The 24,956-nt window shown below is 26.7% G+C and overlaps 2 protein-coding genes across 3 annotated transcripts; one reads left to right on the forward strand and one right to left on the reverse strand.

The window, feature by feature from the left end:
• Positions 1 to 2,493: 2,493 nt before the first annotated feature.
• Positions 2,494 to 14,906, reverse strand: LOC123259469 (DNA-directed RNA polymerase, mitochondrial). Of its 2 annotated transcripts, none has more exons than XM_044720006.1 (13): positions 14,846 to 14,906; positions 12,327 to 12,437; positions 11,434 to 11,606; positions 11,167 to 11,348; positions 10,708 to 11,102; positions 9,813 to 10,165; positions 9,474 to 9,743; positions 7,641 to 8,658; positions 4,729 to 5,226; positions 3,200 to 3,458; positions 2,960 to 3,131; positions 2,794 to 2,885; positions 2,494 to 2,717 (listed from the first exon to the last, which is right to left on the reverse strand). In XM_044720006.1, exons 3-13 carry the CDS (start codon positions 11,560 to 11,562, stop codon positions 2,588 to 2,590), a joined length of 3,498 nt encoding a protein of 1,165 aa, XP_044575941.1. In that variant the 5' UTR covers positions 11,563 to 11,606; positions 12,327 to 12,437; positions 14,846 to 14,906; the 3' UTR covers positions 2,494 to 2,587. The 2 variants fall into 2 exon arrangements, with proteins under 2 accessions (XP_044575941.1, XP_044575940.1); XM_044720005.1 differs by lacking the exon at positions 14,846 to 14,906 and adding an exon at positions 13,147 to 13,355.
• Positions 14,907 to 15,702: 796 nt separating this feature from the next.
• Positions 15,703 to 21,743, forward strand: LOC123259471 (ribosomal protein S6 kinase 2 beta). Its single transcript, XM_044720007.1, has 9 exons — positions 15,703 to 16,137; positions 16,288 to 16,639; positions 16,976 to 17,136; positions 17,208 to 17,314; positions 17,389 to 17,569; positions 18,474 to 18,639; positions 18,757 to 19,660; positions 20,817 to 21,078; positions 21,338 to 21,743. Exons 1-9 carry the CDS (start codon positions 16,084 to 16,086, stop codon positions 21,464 to 21,466), a joined length of 2,316 nt encoding a protein of 771 aa, XP_044575942.1. The 5' UTR covers positions 15,703 to 16,083; the 3' UTR covers positions 21,467 to 21,743.
• The last annotated feature ends 3,213 nt before the right edge of the window (positions 21,744 to 24,956 follow it).

The raw sequence follows: 24,956 nt of genomic DNA on the forward strand, positions 1-24,956 counted from the left end.
TTTTAGTAATGTAAAGATAAACAATAATAAATAAAATAAAAAATAAACGTAATTAATTTTACGGGGACGTCGTACTCCACGTAGCCGTCCGTTTTATTTTTTTTTTGTCGCTTAGAAAAAATTTTAGGCAATTTAATTAAAAATTAAATCATGGAAAAAAATTGCTAAACATATTTAATGTGTGTTAATGATATATGTATAAATAAATAAATTAATAATTAATTATTAATCAGGACTGTGAGGAAAAATTTTTAATTAATTATTATTAAAAATTAATTAATTAATTTTATTTGAGAATTTTTTTATTTCTTCAGTTCATTTTTTTTTGTACAGTGACTTAGTTGATTAAATGATTATTAATTATTAATTATTATTTTTAAGAGTAAGTTTGTAAGTAGAATATTTTTTTTGGCTCGACATTTTGTTAGAGAATGATTGATAATTATTGTAAAGATTAACGAGTAAGGTAAATTAATTAAGTTAATTAAATTAATTAATTTAAGGACATGAGTTGAAAAGTAAACAACAGGTATTCAGATATCTTATATCCTGAACAAATTAATCTGATAAATAATTATAAATATATAAATAAATAAATAAATGAAAAAACAAATATATATATGAATATACAAAATATAAATATGTGTGTATACGTAATTGTGAGAAGATTTAACATCCACTGAGGATGAATGAATGACTGGTTATTTTATTCGCAATGATTTTAAATTCATTAATTATTGTGATTCATTCAAGTAACTATTACTATATTATTATTATTAATTATTATTATTAATATTATTATTATTTTATCGTTTACTTTTATGATAACAATTGATGGGTTTATTAAGGAGATAAAGAAGAAAGGAATGATGATATATGTAAAAAAGTAAATGAATAAAAACAAAATATTGCTTTTCACATGAAGAAATATACTATTGTAATTAATATCGTTAATAAATTGTTTTTTTATTTTAGATTAATGTACCATTTAATTCCCTTAAATATAACATTGTTATTTTTCCCGGAATATTTTTTTTTTCATTAAAGTAGTTGTGTGGTTATCTCTATCTTTAAATACGTAATTAAAAAATGATCTTGTATCTTGAGATCTATTGATATTTTTAAAGATATAAGCTCATCCCGATGTTACACTCATCGAGACCTTTCATTTGAGTACTCACATCAATTTTTCATATATTTTATATATTTATATATATGTATATATGAAAAATATATCAAAAATGCATGTGGGTACTCAAATGAAAGCTCTTGATAAGTGTAACATCAGGATGAGCTTATGTCTTTGAAATTATCAATAATTAAGAAATGACATTGTATCTTGTAAACTAATTATATTTTTAAAGATATAAGCTCATCTCGAGATTACACTCATTGAGACCTTTCATTTGAGTACCTACATCAATTTTTCATATATTTTATATATATATATATATATATATATATATATATATATATATATATATATATATATATATATATATATATATATATATATATTAAAATGCATGTGGGTACTCAAATGAAAAGTCTCAATAAATGTAACATCGGAATGAGCTTATATCTTTAAAAAAGTAAATAATTAAGAAATTACATTGTATCTTGTAAACTAATTATATTTTTAAAGATATAAGCTCATCTCGAGATTACACTCATTGAGACCTTTCATTTGAGTACCTACATCAATTTTTCATATATTTTATATATATATATATATATATATATATATATATATATATATATATATATATATATATATATATATATATTAAAATGCATGTGGGTACTCAAATGAAAAGTCTCAATAAATGTAACATCGGAATGAGCTTATATCTTTAAAAAAGTAAATAATTAAGAAATTACATTGTATCTTGTCAACCGATTACATTTTTAAAGATATAAGCTCATCCCGATGTTACACTCATTAAGACCTTTCATTTGAATACCCACATCATTTTTTCATATATTTTATATATTTCACAAATACCATATATATAATACCATAAAATATATAAAAAATGCCATGTGGGTACTCAAATGAAAGCTCTTGATAAGTGTAACATCAGGATGAGCTTATATCTTCAAAAATATCAATAGTTAAGAAATGACCTTGTATCTCGTGAACTATTGACATTTTTAAAAATATAAGCTCATCCCAATGTTACACTTATCAAGACCTTTCATTTGAGTACCCACATGCATTTTTACATATTTTATATAGATATAGTATTTGTGAAATATATAAATATACAAAATATATGAAAAATTGATGTGGGTACTTAAATGAAAGCTCTTGATGAGTGTAACATCGGGATGTGCTTATATCTTTAAAATATATATTTTTTGACAATATTATATACAACTGCATTATTATATGAACTATCTTAAAATTAACAATCATAATGAAAATGTTTTTGTTTTAAAATTCAATTTTTAATATAACTATAAAAACAGCATAATACAATAAAAAAATTTATAATATTTACATACATAATACAAATTCATGTTAATGACTGTTATGTTAATAATAATATAAAAACATTTTAGATCCATCAATCTGTGAATTAAATCAGCAGAAGAAATAAGTTGAATCTAAAACTTTTTTAAGGTTAAATGTTCCTCTTTTCGGAACATTAGATAATGTACGATGTAATTTTTCTTTCGATAAAATTTCTTCTAGATTATCCGCGTCTATTTTCCTGTAATTAGGTAAAAATTTGTTAATATTTTTAATTAGAAAAAATTTTTTATTGAATACAAAATTAAAGCACTTACTTTTCATCACAAGTAAATTTATCAATGAAATATTTTGACAAGTCCTGAAGAATTGGTTCTGAATGTAGAGCTACAAATTGTTCGCGACAAATCTGCATAAAATATTAAAATAAAATAAGTAAATTAATTATTTTTATTTTACTTTTAAGTTATTAAAATTATTTACCCTATTCATGATTTCGACGCTGCAAGGATGAGTCCAATAGCAATCATGAACTGATACAAAAGATATTCCTGTGTGTTCGCAATTTAAACTTGTTAACATCATATGACATGAATCCAATGAATGGATAAAATTTGGAGCGAATGCGTTTTTTTGTTTTGACGTATTTGGTTTCCTGTTAAAAGAAAAAAAAATTAATGGATAATTATTTAATTGTACAGATTACTAACAAGTGATACTAACAGAAGTAAATCAGTCGCATTATCCATGAATTTATTCCTACAAGGAAGTACTTTGCTGTAGGGTTGAATCACAGGCAAACCTAAAGGAGTAACCCACTCCATGTTTTTTCCATTAATCGTCGTTATTACTTGAGCACAATCAGTGAACCAATCTTGAATTTGTCTTGCACTTTCGAACATTGTTCTTAAACTTTCAAAGGTTTTTTGTGCCAAGTACAAACTACCTGGCCAAACTTTATCTTGTGGATAATCATCGAGGTCTATAAATAAAAGAAAAATCTATATTATTAAGAGAATAAGAAAAATTTTGTTTACAGGATATTCATATAATAAAATAGGTTTTTTCTAGTGAAATTTAGTGTCATTGCAAAGGTCTTGACTTGAATTTGTGCCTTTTCAAGGCTTCATTTCATTTCACCGAAGATTTAGGCTGCATTTGAAAATACTTTATCTCCAGATACATAAGAAATTACCTTCTATCTTGTGAACTATTGACATTTTTAAATATATAAGCTCATTCTAATATTACACTCATCAGGACCTTTCATTTAAGTACCCACATCAATTTTTCATATATATATATATATATATGAAAATATATGAAAATACATGTCGGTACTTAAATAAAAGGTCTCGATGAGTGTAACATCGGGATGAGCTTATATCTTCAAAAATGTCAATAATCAAGAAATGACCTTGTATCTCGTGAACTAGTGACATTTGTAAAGATATAAGCTCATCCCGACAATCCACTCATCGAGACCTTTCATTTGAGTACCCACATCAATTTTTCATATATTTATATATATTATATATATGTATATATAAAAAATATATAAAAATGCATGTAGGTACTCAAATAAAAGCTCTTGATGAGCGTTACATCAGGATGAGCTTATGCCTTCAAAAATATAAATAATTAAGAAATTAACTTTTATCTTGTGAAATATTGACATTATTAAAGATATAAGCTCATTCCGATGTTACACTTATAAAGCCCTTTCATTTGAGTACCCAATTCAATTTTTTATATATTTTATATATTTATATATTTCACAAATACCATTTATATAAAATATGTAAAAAATGCCATGTGGGTACTCTAATGAAAGGTCTCGATGAGTGTAACATCGGAATGAGCTTATTTCTTCAAAAATATCAATAATTAAGAAATGACCTTGTATCTTGTGAACTATTGACATTATTAAAGATATAAGCTCATCCCGATGTTCCACTCATCGAGACCTTTCATTTGAGTACCCACATCAATTTTCCTTATATTTTATATATTTATATATATTACATATATGTATATATGAAAAATATATCATAATTGCATGTGGGTACTCAAACGAAAGCTCTTGATGAGTGTAATGCCAAGATGAGCTTATATCTTTAAAATCATCAATAGTTAAGAAAATACATTGAAATTTAACAAAAATCATTATTTAATAAATCAAAATATTTATTTATAGTTTATAAGTCCCGTAAGTAAATTTTTATCCAATTTAAAATTTTCTAAAAACAAACCTTTTAGCTGCCGAGCAATCTGCAACCGAGCGCCAAATTTAGTAACCCCATACACTGTGGTCATAACAGTTTGCTTAATAATCTTCCTCTTAACAAACCCCTCCAAAATCTGAGCTATCTCCAACCCATTCTCCGCATCAGCAGTCCTAAGTTTATCAACCATAGCCGCAACATTACTATAAACATCTTGAGGTTTATCACTCGGGAACAAGTTGACACTTTCAGCTCCAATTTGATCTCTCCCCAAAGCTGCATAGTGCTGAAGCCCATTACAACTTCCATCCTGATGAATGGGAAATCTACAAACATACTCTTCAGGATGAGGCGTCTTCAAAGCAGCAGCTATTTCCATGCAAGAAGCCAGAGTTTGCCACGGCTCATCACTGGTCGCCCACCACATTTCACCATCAAGTGGCTTTTCAGCGCTGTCAATTATTTTGTCCAAAATTTCATTGGCGTATCTCAGCCTCTCCGCAATAGATTCTCTTTTTTTAAACCCTGTTATATTAAATAAATCTAATTATGTTTTTATAAACTTTTTTCCTAAAAATAATAAATATCTTGTGTGTTATTTTTCATAAAATATATAAAACATAAACAAAAACTATATATCGCGTTACTAATGCCAAAAGGGCGCATCTCAACATTTACGCTTTATTGGCTCTGCAGAGCCAAAAGGGCGTATAAAAAAAATTTTTTTCACTCCAATTAACTTGAAAGTGTTTATAATATTTAGATCTGTAAGAAAAAAGAATAAAAAATTTTTTTTTGTATACGCCCTTTTGGCTCTGACAAAAAAATTTTAAAGCTAAAAGAACGTATCATTTTTTTAATCATAATTAATTATTAGTCTTGAAAAAAAAAAAGAAAAGTTATAACACTGGTAAAAATAATGACTCTTCTACTCTTTTTATTTGAAGAGAATAAGTATTTGATTAAAGAAGAAACTAAAATATAAATTTAGCTAAGCACTACTCCGATGCTGTCTCCATTATCATTATTTTGCTTCTGAAAGTAAAAAGTAATAAATATATATTGCTTGTAAATCTGAACTTTAAAAAAATACTTTAATCTTAAAAAAAATTTATCAGTTGTTACCATTATCAAAGTACAGATTTTTGTAATATCAATGGTATTTTTTTGGAACTGTGTCTGACGTACAAAAATGAATAGAAATGAAAATTTTGTAATTGAGTCAAATACATTATTCTTCAAATAGAATGTTACTGTCATTTTGCTTTTTTTTTTTTTTAAATTCAAATCCAGATTCTTTTTAAATAAAATAAGTTGAAAAGTCATTATTTTCACTGGTGTTATAATTTTTTTTTTTTTAAGGCTAATAATGAATTATTATTGAAAAAAAAATTACACGGCCTTTTGGCTTTAAAATTTTTTTGTCTTAGAGCCAAAAGGGTGTATACAAAAAAAATTTTTTTTTATTCACTTTTCTTACAGATCTGAATGTTATAAGGGTGATTCTCTGTAAGGATGTTTTTTGCTGTCCCAGGCATTTTTTTATTAGAAAAATTGTTATTTTGTTACTAAAAAAAATTTATTACCAAAGTAAAAAAACATTTCTATTTGGAGCATTGAAAACTAAAATGGAATAAATTTTGGTTTTTTTGCTATAAATTCGTAAACCACCGAAATGTTAGTCCCCTGGGCTGTCCCAGTCCCAAAATTATAACTTTAAGATTAAATTTTAAGTTATTCGTCAATAATATATAATTTGGTCCATAATGTTTATAAACTTAATTAGTTAACTAACAATGTTCTTAAATGGAAAGTACTGAAAATTAATTTGTTTCATTAAATTCATTAAACCAAAGTTTGTCCCAGGCATTTTAAGAACAGTCCCCTGCCAGAAGTTCAAAGTAAAAAAAAAAAAAATCCAGCGTGTTATTTTACCTTTTGTAAAGTTTATAAGGACCTAACTAGCCTTGAGTTAATAACCATAAGGCTGTTAGCGCTTTATCGCCATTTTATTTAGTGTCAAAGCACCATTTGTGCTGGAAATATGTGTCTGGGCCACTTCAAAACTCAGTCCCCTGGCAACTATTTTTATTTATAATTTATTTATAAAATTGGATCCATAAGTCTTAATATTATTCTTAATATTATTCTAATGTAAACATTCATTGAGAACTTGAAAAGTTGAATGCATTGAAATAGTTTGCTTGATTTTTCTCAATTTGATAAGAAAAAAACAGTCCCCTTGCAACAGTCCCCTGTCACGTTACATGGCAAAAGATACACAAATATCGAAAAAGCAAAAATTAATTCGGCTGTTTATTTATTATGATTAAGCTGATAGTTTTGTAGCCCTTGTTAATTTTTTTTCTAATAAAATCAAAAATAATTTGGTCGAACAATTTTGTACAGATTTAAGACGTCCTTACAGAGAATCACCCATATAAATATATGAAAAATTGATGTAAGTACTCAAATGAAAGGTCTCGACGAGTGTAACATCGGGATGAGCTTATATCTTTTAAAATGTCCACATTTCACAAGATAAAAGGTAATTTCTTAATTATTGATATTTTTAAAGATATAAGCTCATCTCGATATTATACTCATTAAGAGCTTTCATTTGAGTACCCACATGTATTTTGACATATTTTTCATATATACATATATATAAATATATAAAAAATTGATGTGAGTACTCAAATGAAAGGTCTTGATGAGTGTAACATCGGGATGAGCTTATATCTTCAAAAATATCATTAGTTGACAAGATACAATGTAATTTCTTAATTATTGACATTTTTGAAGAAATTGTCAAAAAATAATTAATTTTTAATTGTCCGACCAAAAAAATAATTTGGTCGGACAATTTTGTACAGATTTAAGACGTCCTTACAGAGAATCACCCATATGATATCAATAAAAATATTTGAAAACTGAACCTGTTAAATTGATGGTGTGAATTTTCAGCCAATCTAGGCCTCGCGGACCCAGAGGCTTTCCTAGCGCGAAGATCATGATCGAGCGAGCTAAATCAGAGCCCAGGTGACTTAGATGTGGCGGTACTGGATAAACTCGGCCTCGAAAGTCCATATTATGAGGCAACCAGAATATTTTATCTCTAAAATGATTAGCTAACGACAAACGATAGTGCGCGTCGCACCACAAAGAGTACATCTCGCTTTTTTTGCGATTGAGTTCCATCTGAGCTCTCCTGGAGTTGATTCTTTCATTCGGAGTCGAGTCTTGGCTCAATAAAGGCCCCGAACCGAGGACCGACGGTGGTTGAGGCACGTTTAATTTAACAGAACCTCCGTCCCGGAAGATTTTGATCGCCAGGTCGAGCACCGGCTTGTTGATGTTCCAAGGAACTGACCCCAGTTGGTTCAAAGAGTCCAGAGCAGGCCACAGCTGTCTCGGCGGCGTTACTTCCAAGCGCTTTATCTGCTCAATAGCGAACAGAGGAACTCTAATCACGTCCGACTTCAGCAGCAGGTATCCACCACTGCGGATTGATGACCACGGACGAGGCGGGCATTCTGATGGTAATAAACTTGTCTCGAAACTCAGAGTCTCTGGATTTGACCCTCGATAAATTTTAGCTAATGTAGGGTGAGGTTTTACTTCCTTTACTAAATGCTTGCGGTTGTTGTGTCGCCATACTATGTAAAATGCAGGACGTAAATCTTGGGGCTCGCGATCTAACCTTGTGCTGTTAGTGTCTATTTTAACGTCGTTAAGAATTATTTTGTATAAAAATTTTCCGATCTGACGGCTTAAATTTGTCGGCCATTGAGATAATTCCAACTCAAGACTGAAATTCGGGGACACTTCTTGAGATATTTGGTGCCAATTTTCACGACTGTTTTGTCCATTTGTACAGCTTAAGTACCACTGACCGTACTTTGAATATACATTACCCAATATTTCGGGATATTTAGATTGTTTTTTTATTAAAATCTGTAAAATAAAAAAATTATTTTAAAGAAATTATTCCGATCCTAAATTTTTTATTTTAGCGCAACGTTTCGGAGTTTATTTCTCCTTATTCAGACGTCTGTGGAAAACTTAAAAATTTCAGACACCTCAAAGTTTCTTAACAAAATCCAATATATCACATACAATAAAGATTCATGTCTTAACTCTGTCAGTAAACAATAAATGCTGCTTTGTCGGTTCTATAGTCTACAATATTCAGTCAAAAGTTGTTAAAAATTAGTTAAAAACACAAAGCCTCTTATCAGTTGAATGTCATCAATCAGATATTCTGTCTCCAAAAACATAAAAAATTTTTTTTCGGGAATCAACGTAGTTTCGTCAGAAATGTACAGAAATGCAAAAAAAAAAATTTCTCCAAGCTAAAATTTTTTTTTTTTGACAAAAAAAAAGAATTTTTATTATACGCCCTTGTGGCATCTGTAAAGCGATATGACTTAAAGATATCCTCAACGACATTTAACTGCTGTTTTGTAATATTAAGAGTCAGTTTTTCAATCCAGGATAAAATTTTATCCAATTATGAAATATATCTATATATATCATGTATATAAATATACTGGCAATAATAATTTTATCCTGGATAAAATTTTATCTCGGATTGAGAAACTGACCCTTATTGTATTAAATTTGTATTTCCACAGACGCTAGAAGAAGGAGTAATAAACTCCGAAAAGTTGCGTTAAAATAAAAAATTTAGCATTGACTTATTTAATGGATCCTTGGTCCTCGGATTAATTATCTTATTTTATAATTTAAAAATTTTATATTTTACATACGTCATATTTATCGTTGATGAATTTGCCTAGTCGCTTACGGAGTAAACTAAAAGACGGGCTAAAAGATTCTGACCCATTTGCTAGCTTACGAATCTCGTGCATGATCGCATTTACATATTCTTCCTTGTTCAGTACACATAAATATGGGTACAGAACCATTTCATTTGGAACCGGGTGATATTCTTTTTTTTTTAAAGCCTTTAAATCACGATCAAAGGCCGAAGATATGTCGTTTCTCCAATTTTCTTCAAGCTTTTCGATTTCTTTTCTCTGTATCAATACAAATAATTTATGTAAATAAAAAAATTTGTTTTTTATAATAATCAAATAATTACTTACATAAGATGATACCGTTGAATGAGAAGTGTCAATCTTTGCAATACTTTCAATTACAACATGACCATCCATTTCAGACTTGATTTGCCTAGCAAATCTGTCCATCAAGTCAGGTAACTTCATCAAACCTTCCGCAGGGCTATTATGAGTAGCAGTTTCTGGTCTAATTTTTTTCACCAATTGACAACTATAAGATTCATTTTCAGTTTCTATTTTTGGTACGAAATTTGGATCTATTAATGAAATTCCTCTGAGCACATTTTTATACTGATTAACTTTCGTTCTTGATTCGTTTAATACTTGGTCAAATGTTATATTACTCTTCTTCATTTTTTCATATATTTTATTTAAAAATTCTGCAATAATAAAAAAAAAATTATTACAAATTTTAGCATCAAATTTGATATTACGGAATCATTCTTCATTCTGGTTTATAAATTTTGAAAACATTATTTTGTTTTTTTTACATTTTTCGAAAATATATCTCCGGATCTTAATGAAATTAAAACTACATATTCTACATAGTAGTAACTATTGCACAAATTACAACCAAATGAAAATTTGTATTTTTACTATTTTTTTAGGAAAACTAAAAAACTATGAAAAAAAAAGATTCATTTTTCAATTTTTTTTCTAAATCCACACCATTTTGTTATTTATCAATAAATATTAATCACCATAGCTGATTCAATAGCTACTTATATTTTGAAGATAAATAATTTTGGCTTTTGTATTTTGTGTTTATTCATATAAAAAATATAAAAAAAAATAACGTTAGATATTTTTTTATTTTTTAATAATAAATGTCTTAAGCTAAATAATTTTTATATTAATATCTATAATAATTTCGAACTCCGGAACCAGAATGATCCCCTAAGTTAATAAATGTAATACTCACGCATTTTATTTGGATTAACATTAATATTTCCAAAGCACTCATAGACTGCGGCATAGGTTTGTGCATTAGGTACCAATTGGTCTTTTCTTATAACTTCCATCAAGTCATGAACTTTCGGATACTGACCTCGAGACGCATAGGCTTGCAGCAAAATATTATAAATTGAAATTTCGCGTACTTTTTTGTGATTCTTAGGAGATCTATTTCTATAGTGCATTACTGTATGATATGCACGACCCATCATATTACAATTGAGACAGACATTCAAGTATGCCTTCAATGCCCTTACTGTACTTTCCAGCTCATTTTGATGCTTAGCGACTTGCCACTTGCCCAACTCTTTCTTCAATTTTAATTCTTTTTGAAGAGCTTTACTTGACTTACGCTTGTTAGTTCTGTAAATATTAATTTTTTTATTCAGTTCAATTATATTTATATTAAAATTATAATTATATTTACTTCGAATTTTGAAGTATCCCTTCTTCATTTTCTTCATCTTCAAATTCATTTTTTAGGTGCTCTTCCGGTATTGCGTTTAAAGTAGAAATATTTTTAATTAACGAAGCCGAGTCTGAAATTCCAGATGATTGTAAATCTTCCATTATTCCTAGTTCGTCGTGGCTATTATCTACATCGCTAAGCTGCAAGAAATTATTAAAAAAAAATAATCAATATTATTTTGTAGAAAAATAAATAATATTAATTTTTATTAATCTGATATTCTACTTGAATTCGATGATCATGATTTATATCCATCGGAGATGTAGTCGAGAATAAAATTGCATTTTTATCATATCGCTTTGATTGTTTGTTTCCATTTTTATCAACTAATAATGATAAGTGTGATGCATTCATTTTACGAATTGCCGCTTTTCGATTATTTACATTGTTTTCTGTAACTAAAATTAAACAATAAATACAAAGATAATTTAGGGCCAGTTTTTCAATCCGAGATAAAAGTACTGCCATTATGATAAAAAATAAATAATTCAGTACAGTGATATTGCCTTCGAATAATTATCCTTGAATTCAGTCACTTATTTTGAATTAAAATAAATAAACATTAGTCACATGTCACAGAAATATTCACCTCCAACTGTGACAGCTTCCTGATTGTAAATAAATAAAATAAAAATTAGGAAAACGGATGACCCTGAAGGAGATCCCTGTAACTTCCCGCTAATTCTATACCTAAGCGCTTTAAATTGCACTTATAATGTTAATAATGTTGTTGAGCTCTTCAAGCTCCAAATTACAATTTATGTGTTATTTTGAGCTTTATGAGCTCAAAGAGATAGCTGTTCTATGCTTTTGAGCCCTTCGAGCTCATATCTTGCGTTTGACATATCTATTATTAATTTATAATTGTGTTAATTAATTTAAAATAATTTAAATGACACAATAAGAGGTTATTATTATTTTTATGATATATTTATTTATTTTTATTTAAATAAGCGACCAAATTCATGGAGAACTAATTGAAAGCAATATCACGTCACTGAAATATTTATTTTTTTTTTTTATTTTTTTGGCGGTACTTGTATCTCGGATAAAATATTATCCCGGATTGAAAAACTGGCCCTTAATATTTAAATTTTTTGATTCATCATTTAAATTACCTTCTAATAATTCTGCATATTTTTTCGGCTTACGTTTAACTTTGGCTGGTATTGATGGTACTAATACAGTATTTATCGTCGACTGAAGTCGTATTTGTAAAATTCCTTTTTCTACAAAAAAATAAACAATTAATTTTAATAATAATTATAAATTATAATTAAAAAAATTAAATAATTACAGCATAAAAGATTCATAATACAGTAATTTTTTTAATTATATTAAAATTATCAGATCACTAACGACTTTTAAAATTTTTATTACAAATCAATTATTAGAAATAAATATTTTTAAAAATTCGCACTTAAAGTTTTTTTTTTAATTTCTACAAGTGGAATTTTTTTGCAAAATTTTTTTCAATATAATTTAATTGTTATAAAAATCTAAAAAATTTTTAGATATCTGTTAAATTTAGCATCATTAATTTATGAAAATTAAATTAGCTGACATATAAAAATTTTTAGAATTTTTTTATTGGAAAAATTATTCCAAAAAAATTTAATTTGTATAAAATTAAAAAAAAAATATGTGCAATTTTTAAAAAATATTTTTTTTCAGTTCTAATATAATAAATGAAAAAAAAAAAAAAAACGGCTAATTTAGAATTATCATTAACAGTGATAATAGCTGACAATTTTTCAAAATCAGTCATTAAAATCTCAAGTTTTCAAAATTCATCACAAAAATTTTTTAAATTAACTTATAGTTTATTTTTTAATAAAATTTTATTTAATAAAAATTTACTAATCGTCAACCGTCAGCTGTTTTCAGTGTCGTGAATTGAAATTGATAAATAATAAATAATTAGAATGAAAATCATACTTGTTGAGTGAATAGAGTGTTCTAGCCTGCAGTACGAACACAAATTAATTGCGGAGTTATAATAAATTTGTGATGAACTGCCCACACTCATTAAATGAACTTGGGGTATTTTTAACAATCGGTACATCTTATGATTTATAACAATAAACAATTACACCAAATAAATATAATATTGATTTTAAAAAAATTTTACATTTAGATAATTTAGTTTTTTTGGTTAAACCCAGCGGTTACGAATGCGTGTTGTAGTCACAACATGTCGCAATACTTGTATATATAAATATTTAGCTTAAATTATTTATATAAAATTAGAGGTAACACGAATTTATCACTTTAAAAACTGAATTAAAATTGTAAATCAATACTTTTTTAAATAATTATTTTGGATTTTCAGCTCACTATTTTTGTTACAAGCACGTGAAATCCGTAAAACCTGAGCCAGTGCTATTGTGTGTTACGAAAAGATTTTTACCATCAGAACTATGTGCAGTTGATGATTATATACCTGCTAATATATATAATATATATAATTAATTTAAATTCTTCAAACATAATTTTTTTTTTTAATTTTTCAAATGATACTGAAATTAGCTGACATTTTATTATTTCTAGGATTTTTTTTAAAAAATAAATTTTCTAAAAAATTCCACTTGATGTGTTAAAAAATTAGTGATGTAATTTATGAAAATTAAGTTAGCCGACATTTAAAAATTTTTAGAATTTTTTTTTATTGAGAAAATTATTACAAAAAAATTTTAAAAAAAATGTCACTTGTAAAATACTTCAAAAACTATAAGTGAAATTTTTTAAAAATATTTTTTCGTTTTAATTTAATTATTAAATAATTAAAAACGTCGGCTAACTTTAGTATCATATGTAATTTAGTAAATTTTTTTCTCAATAGTAATTCACTTGTAAGAAATGACGGCTAATTTGATTAAAAAAAAAAATTTATAATAAAATAAAATAACACTAAAATCAGCAGATGTTAAAAAATTTTCTATTTTTCTCACTAATTTTAATTAGAACTAAAAAAATATTTTTAAAAATTGTACCTATAGTTTTTTAAATTTTCTTTATGTGGAATTATTTTTTTATTTTTTAAACAAGAAAAATCTTAAAACTTGTCAAATGTCGGTTACTTTAATTTTAATCCATATAAAATGAAATTGTTTTAAATGAACAGATGTTTAACTATTGAAAAAACTTATGAAAATGAAGTTAACCGACATTTAAAAATTTTTTATTGAAAAAATTTCAATTAAACAATTAAAAAAAAATTGTCACATGTAAAAAATTTCAAAAACTATAAGGCAATTTTTTATAAATATCTTTTTAATTGTAATTTAATTAATAAAAAATAATCAAAAGTTTTTACACGTCTTCTAACTTCAGTGTCATAAAACTTCATATATTTTTCCAAAAAATAATTTCAAATATAATTACTGAAGTTAGCCGTCAGCTGTCAATTAAAAATTTTTTTTAACAAATCAATTACAATTAAAAAATGCTTCTAAAGATTTTCACTTATAATTTTTATTAATTTTCACATGTGGAATTTTTTAATAAAACTTTTTTTTATAATAATTTAATTGCTATAAAATTCTAAAAAAATTTCTAATGTCTGTCAACTTCAGTGTCATTTTAAAATATATTATTTACTACATCAGAAAATATAATTTTCAAATCAATTTCCTACCGTTGATCTCAGCAATAAGGGTTGCAGTCAATTAGTCAGATTGACAACATTCCGAATTAATAAATTTCTAGAACTCAGAAAGTAAATATAAAATATAATTTAAAATAATTAATTTTACAAATTTTAAAATTTCGAAAAATATAAACTTGAATAATGAAAAAACTAAAATTATATTAATAGAATCTTTCAAAGTCACAAAGTCTCAATAAATTAAAAAACATAACAACGAAAATTTTTACGCCAAAATGAATGAACAGACGAACATTCATTTAGCCGAAAAATGTAAATATATAGTTATTTGGATGAGTAATTTTCGGCCGAATCATTATTTGTATGGATAAGTATTCGGATGAATATACGTCGGAACGAACTTTTTTCGAAATTAAATCAATTTTAACTCTTGAGGAATATAAGATTTATGTTTACCTATATTCGATAGCTCGGTATTTTATAATTTGCAAAATTGTTTTTCGGCTGGTATTCTATTTAAGTTAATGTATTTTATAAACTTTGAATGTAGCGGAATTTTTAATTTTCTAAAGTTTTGATAATTCGGATTACTGTCGATCTGACTGGTTGACCGCAACCCAGCAATAATAATATACGTAAGTCTGAAGTTAGTTAATAGTCGAAACTCGCAAAAAATGGGAGCTGCTTTCCTATTGGTTGAAATTAAGGCGCGCGCGCGCAGCGCGCAATTCAAATTTCTAGTATAACAAAATTGACAAGGAAGACATTTTTTCTACCGACTGTCACCGGAAGGTAAGTCTGAAAACTTCAACTTATTCATTGATACATTGAATTTAATTCCACCTAGTGTTATTATTATCATTATTATGATTTAACGCACATCGTATATCACATATGTGAGAAAACCTTTGACGTCAGTAATAGTATCACCGCAGTTCCGGTTCTACGGTTTTCCTCGACGAATTTTTTTATTCACCTGTTACTAGAAGTGAAACTGCTGCACTAAATCCACTCGGTGCAATTAAAAAATCATTACATGCTACATATATTAAAATAAAAAATATAAAAACCTTCCGGTAAATTTCTAACTCCAAAAAAAAAAAAAAAATAACAATAATAAAAAAAAAACTGAGCAAATCTTTTATAAATCACATACATCCAGTGTTTGAAGTTGTTCTAATGTCAATACAGACAAAACAAGCTCTTAAATTACCATTTATCACAGATGTTCATTGTTTCTCGTTTATAAATAAACATTTAACACTATAATGCCATTAGCAAACTTAACAGTACCTTGGAATCAACAGCATGTTTCCGAGCAGGTAATTTACAACAATTACAATTACAATTAATCAATATTCATTCATTCTTTTTTTTGTTTGGTTTAATAATTAATACTTAATTATTACAACTGTCAATTACAAATGATGAATTATTAATCAGAATTATTATGATAATTTTTAATATCACAGCAAACACCTGATGTAGATCCAACAGACCATCACCCAGACAATCACCCACTATCGATATCAGCTATGGCACAATCCAACATTGATACGGATAATAATCATTCATTATCGTCAATTAAAAGTGCTGCTTGTACTGTCAACTCAAATGTTAATGGGTGTGTTGTTGATTCGCATGAGATTGAAGTCTGCGAGCTGGTAAGAGATGGCCATGAAAAAGCGGATCCAAGTCACTTCGATCTTCTTAAAGTTCTCGGTCAGGGCTCTTTCGGAAAAGTTTTTTTAGTCAGGAAAGTTGTCGGGAAAGATAAAGGAACTTTGTATGCTATGAAAGTTTTGAAAAAAGCAACACTTAAAGGTAACTTGTTTTATTTTTATTATTCATCGCTTTTATTAATATAATGATACTAAAAATAACTTACGCTTGACAATTATTTCTTATAAGCAGATTTTATGTTTAGAAATAAATAGTTTGATTTTTTTTTTGCTATAAAAAATTTTTTATTATAATTTTTTTGGTATAATTAATTTTTTATTTTTATTTTTTTGCTGTAAAAAATTTTTTATTATAATTTTTTTGCTATAAAAAATTTTTTATTTTTTTTTTTGTTATAAATAATTTTTTATTTTTATTTTACAAAAGAAATTAACTTAATTTTTTATAAATAAATATTGATTGATTTATTTATTTCAGTACGAGATAGGGTCAGAACTAAAACAGAAAGAAATATTCTAGTAGATGTTGAACATCCATTTATTGTACGTTTACACTATGCCTTTCAAACGGAAGGTAAATTATATTTAATTCTCGATTTTTTGAGAGGTGGTGATCTTTTTTCACGTCTGTCCAAAGAGGTAACTAAAACTTATTAATTTTTTAAATTAATAAGTTACATTAATGACAAAAATTACTTGATTTTTTTTAGGTAATGTTTACTGAAGAAGATGTCAAATTTTATTTAGCTGAATTAGCACTAGCATTAGATCATATCCATAAACTTGGGATTATTTATAGAGACTTAAAACCTGAAAAGTAATTTCAAATTTTACATTTAATATTTAATCAATTATTTCACCAATAAATAACTAATAACTGATAATTTATAGTATTCTATTAGACGCCGATGGACACATGTCTTTAACTGATTTCGGATTAAGCAAGCAGCCATTAGATGACACTAAAACTTCATACTCATTTTGTGGAACTATTGAGTACATGGCACCAGAAGTTGTTAATCGTCAAGGACATTCATTTGCTGCTGACTGGTGGAGCTTTGGTGTCTTAATGGTACTAATCAATTTTATTTTAAAATTAAGTACAAATAATTTAATGGACAAATGTGTAAAATCAGGATGAGCTTATATCTTTAAAAACATCAATAACTAAGAAATGGCATTGTATCTTGTTAACTATTGACATTTTTAAAAATATAAGCTCATCCCAATGTTACACTTATCAAGACCTTTCATTTGAGTACCCACATCAATTTTTCATATATTTTATATACAATATATATATGTATATATGAAAAATATATCAAAATGCATGTGGGTACTCAAATAAAAGGTCTTGATGAGTGTAACATTGGGATGAGCTTATATCTTTAAAAATGTCAATAATTAAGAAATGGCCTTGTATCTTGTCAACTATTGACATTTTTAAAGATATAAGCTCATCCCAATGTTACACTCATCAAGACCTTTCATTCGAATACCCACATCAATTTTTCATATATTTTATATATTTATATACATGTATATATGAAAAATATATCAAAAATGAATGTGGGTACCTAATGTTGTATCTCGTGAACTATTGACATTTTTAAAGATATAAGCTCATCCCGATGTTACACTCATTAAGACCTTTCATTTGAGTACCTACATCAATTTCTCATAAATTTTATATATTTATATATATTATATATATATGTATATATAAAAAATATATAAAAATGCATGTGGGTACTCAAATGAAAGCTCTCGACGAGTGTAACATCAGGATGAGCTTATATCTTTAAAAACATCAATAGTTAAAAAAGTACAGTGCAATTTAATAAAAGTCATTATTTAGAAAAGCATATGAAATATTAAAAAAGCACTAATTAAAGCCCTTACAATGATATTAAATTTATTAAAAAAATTAATTTTATCATATAAATACCAGAAAAAATTTATCTTATTTATTTCAGTTTGAAATGCTAACGGGAGCACTGCCATTCCAAGGAGTAAATCGAAAAGAAACAATGACTCAAATTCTAAAAGCTAAGCTTGGAATGCCCTACAATATATCTCAAGACGCCCAAGCACTTTTGCGTGTCCTCTTCAAAAGAAATCCAGCAAACCGGATTGGGAGCAGTAATATTAATTATTTATTTTTATTCCTCTATCTCCCAGAGACTTTCTAAGCCTATAAGTCTATTGACACTTCATAAATTATTTTTCTTCTCACAAAAAAAAATTTAATCTTTTCAGACGGGGTCGAAGAAATAAAAAGCCACCCATTTTTTTCGTCGATAGACTGGGAGGCTTTGTACCGAAAAGAAGTAGTGCCGCCTTTCAAGCCAGCAGTGAGTCGCGAAGACGATGCATTTTGCTTCGACAGCGAATTTACCTGCAAGACACCTAGAGACTCTCCAGGTCTTCCACCGAGTGCAAACGCCCATGAGTTATTCCGCGGGTTCAGTTTTGTAGCTCCGGGTCTGCTGGAGGAGAACCCCAAGAGCCCGGAGATAATGAGCTGCGAGAACATCGGGAACGCGTTTCCCACCTACGTGAGTCGCACTCCAATTCGCGACGAGTATGAGATAAAAGAAGAAATCGGAAACGGAAGTTACAGCACTGTTTACCGCGCCGTTCACAAAATTACTAAAATAGAGTACGCTGTTAAAGTAATCGAGAAAATTAAGCGAGACCCGACTGAAGAAATAGAAATTTTACTCCGTTACGGCCGTCATCCGCACATTGTCTCTCTGCGAGCTGTTCACGAGGACGAACGCCGGGTCTATCTGGTCCTGGAACTCCTAAGAGGCGGAGAGCTGCTGAATCGATTGATACAACGACGCAATTTTTCAGAGCGCGAAGCTGCTGAGGTTATTTATACTATCACCAGTGTTGTTAATTATTTACACGAGAACGGTGTGGTTCATCGGGATTTAAAGCCGTCAAATATTCTGTATGCCAAGCCAGGCGGAGATCCAAGCACGCTGTGTATTTGTGACTTAGGATTTGCCAAGCAACTCAGGGCTGAGAATGGTTTATTGATGACACCCTGTTACACGGCTAATTTTGTTGCGCCTGAAGTCCTTAAACGCCAGGGTTATGATGCTGCTTGTGATATATGGTCACTCGGGGTCTTGTTATACATTATGCTGGCCGGGTGAGTTTAATTATTTAATTATGAGGGTAATAGATATTCTTGTCGTTATTAGGTATTAACTTTTTTATTACAAACATAAAAGATCATTTTTTTTATGATGATACTTAAATTAAAAAATATTACAATCTTTAATAATTTTATTATTATAAATTTTAATAATTTTAGCCTTTATAAGTTTTTAATAATCAAAAATTTTTTTAAAATTGGAAAAATTTTTTTTTAATTAAAAATAATGACTATTGTTGAATTGCTCTGTACTTTCTTGAATATTGATGTTTTTAAAGATATAAGCTCATCCCGATGTTACACTCTTCAAGAGCTTTCATTTGAATACCCACATGCATTTTTATATATTTTTCATATATACATATATACATATATGTAATATATATATAAATATATGAAAAAATGATGTGGGTATTCAAATGAAAGGTCTTGATGAGTGTTATACAGGGATGAGCTTATATCTTTAAAAATGTCAATAGTTCACGAGATACAAGGTCATTTCTTAATTATTGACATTTTTATAGATAAAAGCTCATCCCAATGTTACACTCATCGAGACCTTTCATTTGAGTACCCACATGGCATTTTTTACATATTTTATATATATGGTATTTGTGAAATCTATAAATATATAAAATATATGAAAAATTGATGTGGGTACTCAAATGAAAGGTCTCGATGAGTATAACATCGGGATGAGTTTATATCTTTAAAAATGTCAATAGTTCACAAGATACAAGATAATTTCTTAATTATTGACATTTTTAAAGATATAAGCTCATCCCGATGTTACAATCATCAACAGCTTTCATTTGAATACCCACATGCATTTTTATATATTTTTCATATATACATATATACATATATGTAATATATATATAAATATATGAAAAAATGATGTGGGTATTCAAATGAAAGGTCTTGATGAGTATTATACAGGGATGAGCTTATATCTTTAAAAATGTCAATAGTTCACGAGATACAAGGTCATTTCTGAATTATGTATCTAGAGATAGAGCATTTTCGAATGCAGCCTAAATACTTATCATAATAAATTGACTATCGGCGAGAATGATATGAAACCTGGAAATAAAATTTTTCTTATTCTCTTAATAACATAGACTAATAACTTTTTACATTTTTTATATAGATGCACTCCATTTCCAAATAGTCCAGGAGATACCGCAAGTGACATATTAAATCGCATTGGCCTCGGTTTCGTGAATGTCGACAACGGTATCTGGACTCATATATCCACCGAAGCTAAAGACCTTGTTCTCAGAATGCTACATATCGATCCACACAGGAGACCAACAGCTGCGGCTATATTAAAATACTCGTGGATCGCAAATCGTCATCGTCTTCCGCAAAAATACTTGCCTGAAACTGTTACCGATCCTTTGAGTCTCAAGGTGCTTTATTAAATCTTTCCAACAAAATAAAATAAAATAAAACACTCTAATTAAATATAAAACATCAATTATAGAAATAGAATATAAATTAAGAGTACCTCGACTCTCCCGTAGGGTTTTATACTAATAGATTATAATCTCTACAAGCGAGCAATGTTTTACTAATCAATACTTGTGTCCCAGAGGATTTTATTTTTTCTCTATAACATTAACAAGATTCAAGAAAAAAAAATAATTATTTTATTGATTTATTTTTTAGACTGCAGTAGCAGAGACTTACAAAGCAATGTCAAATAATCCAAGATCGCCACACATTGGGCCAGTTGTAATGTCCGAATTAGCCCGACGTCGAACTCAGGCCAAACCAGGAGGTGCTACAAAACTTTAATACATTAATTTATTATCATTATTATTAATTCATATCAGGATTTCTTTTTTTCTTTAAAATTTTAACGCACAATATTATAGAGTCAGTTTTTAAAATTGATGTGATATTTTGTTATTTTAAAATTAATTATTAATTTATTTAAATTAAATTTATTTCAATCGTGCGAGTCTAAAATCGATAACCAACAGTGCATTATCTCTAGTTTAAAATTAGGATTTCCTTAACCCCTTGTTATTTATTATATTATAAAAAAAAAGGTATAAATTTACAAACAAAATTATTAAATTATTAAAATTAAATGTTTGTAAATATTTTACGTTTAACGTTACTGATAATTAAAAAAAAAAAAAATGGCCATAGTGTATTCTAAAAAAATAGATAGTGTAATTTTTTCATACTTACTTTACTAAAAAAATATCTAATAATATTTTTTTTTTTAGGTCTTAGTACTATCAATTGAAATAGTTTAAAACATTCCTTGTATTTTTTTTTTTATTGAATTTTGCGTATTATTAATTGATTAATTGCAGAATAATGTAGATATATAGACATACACTGATCTCAAGTATGAAAATTATTTTTATAATCATAAACTAAAAGTTTGAGACCGGAAAAAAATGAATTTATTTAAAGAGTAAATTTATTATTTAATTATTTATGTGAGAAACATAAAATAGATATTAGTATTGTTCGATATTTAAAAATATAATACAAACCAGTTGCCATATGAAAGTTTTTAATATAAATATAATTATAAATATATACTTATATTCTTGATCGATTGTTGAGATTTTAAACCTCATAATTAAATATTTAAATATATATATTAAATATACATGTGTAACTATTGAATAATTTTATTGGAGGAAAATTGTAATTAATAATTGAGAGGATAAGAGTTGAAGCTTTACTTGATGATAATTAATTTTAAATAGAACTTTTAATATTGTGATCCAGCAATTCTTCCGAGCGAATCAAGACATCTATTTATATAATGGCTCTAATAATAAGTTAATTAATAATCTACTAGCAACCTTGCAATCACTATGTGACTTGTGAAATATAAATAAATAAAGTTTTGCTTTATTAAATAGTGATTTTTGTTAAATTGCACTGTATTTTCTTAATTATTGATATTTTTAAAGATATAAGCTCATCCCGATGTTACACTCATCGAGACCTTTCATTTGAGTACCCACATCAATTTTTCATATATTTATATATATATGTATATATGAAAAATATATCAAAATGCATGTGGGTATTCAAATGAAAAGTCTTGATGAGTGTAACATCGGGATGAGCTTATATCTTTATAAATGTTAGTAGTTGACAAGATACAAGGTCATTTCTTAATTATTGATATTTTTAAAGATATAAGCTCATTCCGATAATATACTCATTAAGAGCTTTCGTTTGAGTACCCACATGCATTTTCATATATATATATATATATATATATATATATATATATATATATATATATATATATATATATATATATATATATATATATATATATATATATATATAAAATATATATATCATATAAAATATATGAAAAATTGATGTGGGTACTTAAATAAAAGGTCTCGATGAGTGTAACATCAGGATGAGCTTATATTTTTGAAAATGTCAATAGTTGACAAGATACAAGATCATTTCTTCATCATTGATATTTTTAAAGATATAAGCTCATCCCGATAATATACTCATTAAAAGCTTTTATTTGAGTACCCACATGCATTTTGATATATTTTTCATATATATAAATATATAATATATATAAATATATAAAATATATGAAAAATTGATGTGGGTATTCAAATGAATGGTCTTGATCAGTGTAACATCGGGATGAGCTTATATTTTTAAAAATGTCAATAGTTTACGAGATACAAGGTCATTTCTTAATTATTGACATTTTTAAAGATATAAGCTCATCCTGATGTTACACTCATCAAGAGCTTTCATTTGAGTACCCACATGCATTTTTGATATGTTTTTCATATATACGTATATATAAGTATATGAAAAATTGATGTGGGTATTCAAATGAAAGGTCTCAATGAGTGTAACATCGGGATGAGCTTATAACTTAAAAAATGTCAATAGTTTACAGGATACAAGGTCATTTCTTATTTGTGTATCTAGAGATAGAGCATTTTCGAATGCAGCCTAAATACTTATCATAATAAATTTACAATCGGTAAGTTTAAAAAAAAACCGATTTAATCATATGAATATCCTGGAAACAAAATTTTTCATATTCTCTTAATAATATAGATAAATATTGTATACTATAAAGACACTTTTAAGTAATCTTTAAGAAACTTTTGGACATCAAGGCCTCGATTCTTATCAATTAATCAATGTTCCTTATATTCGTATCTAATTTAACCAAATAAAATTATATCTTTAAAATTGTGTGCTTCAATCTTTCTTCCATTTTATATATAAAAAAAAAAAAAAGCTTTATTTATAAAATAGAAAGGATTAACAGTGAGTGCAACAGAGGTCAATTTTTTTTTAATTTACTAATTACATTTATTATACATAAATTAAAATAATATATAATTTTATGTATTTATTTATTAATAATATAATTAATTGTATATGAATAAAATAAATTTAATCACACGCATTTTTATTAAATTAAAACGCTTATTTTTTTTTTTCTACTTTTATTTACATAGATCTTTTTGAAACTAGATAATATTTTGATTGAATTTTATAAAGGGAAGACAAAATCATTAAATGAAATTGAATGGCGAAATTATAAATTAATTAAGAAATTATTTAAACAAATTTTGATAAAAAATTGAAATTAAAATTAATTTAATAATTATAATCGCTTCTTAGGCACTATTAATTTTTGTATAAAAAAATTTTAAAAACTTACTCATATTTATGAATTCATTTAACTTGATAAATTTAAACAATTGTACTTATATAATTCTGTAAATAATCAAGATTTAAAAAACAATGATTATTAATCATAATTACTTCAATTTAAGATTTAATTTAAATTACTAATTATTTTACAGCTAGTATAATTAATTAATATTACTATAAATATTACAATAATTATTTTACAAAGCTAAAAAAAAATTTAGTAATTATTTACAAGTGGGGTCAACCACATTTTGGGCCATAATTAGGTCAAAAATTAATATTGAAAAATTTTTTTTTATTCTGCTTGTTTTTACGGCGAATTAATAATAAAAAATGCTGTGAAAAAAAAAAATAAAAATTTTGATAGCTTTTTTGCCTTCAAAAGTTGGAAAAAATTTTGACTCATGATTTTAAATAAAATTACTATTTTATTTTTTTTTCGAACATAAAAAAACGAACAATTGAAAAAAAAAAATCATCACAATTTTCTAAAAAATTAAAAAATTTTTTTGAAAATTTTTAAAAATTGTGATAATCAATTTTTTTTTTTTTAATTGTTCATTTTTTTATGTATTAAAAAAAAATATATCAATAA

Source organism: Cotesia glomerata, linkage group LG2, assembly GCF_020080835.1.
Source record: "Cotesia glomerata isolate CgM1 linkage group LG2, MPM_Cglom_v2.3, whole genome shotgun sequence".
NCBI classification, from domain to species: domain Eukaryota; kingdom Metazoa; phylum Arthropoda; class Insecta; order Hymenoptera; family Braconidae; genus Cotesia; species Cotesia glomerata.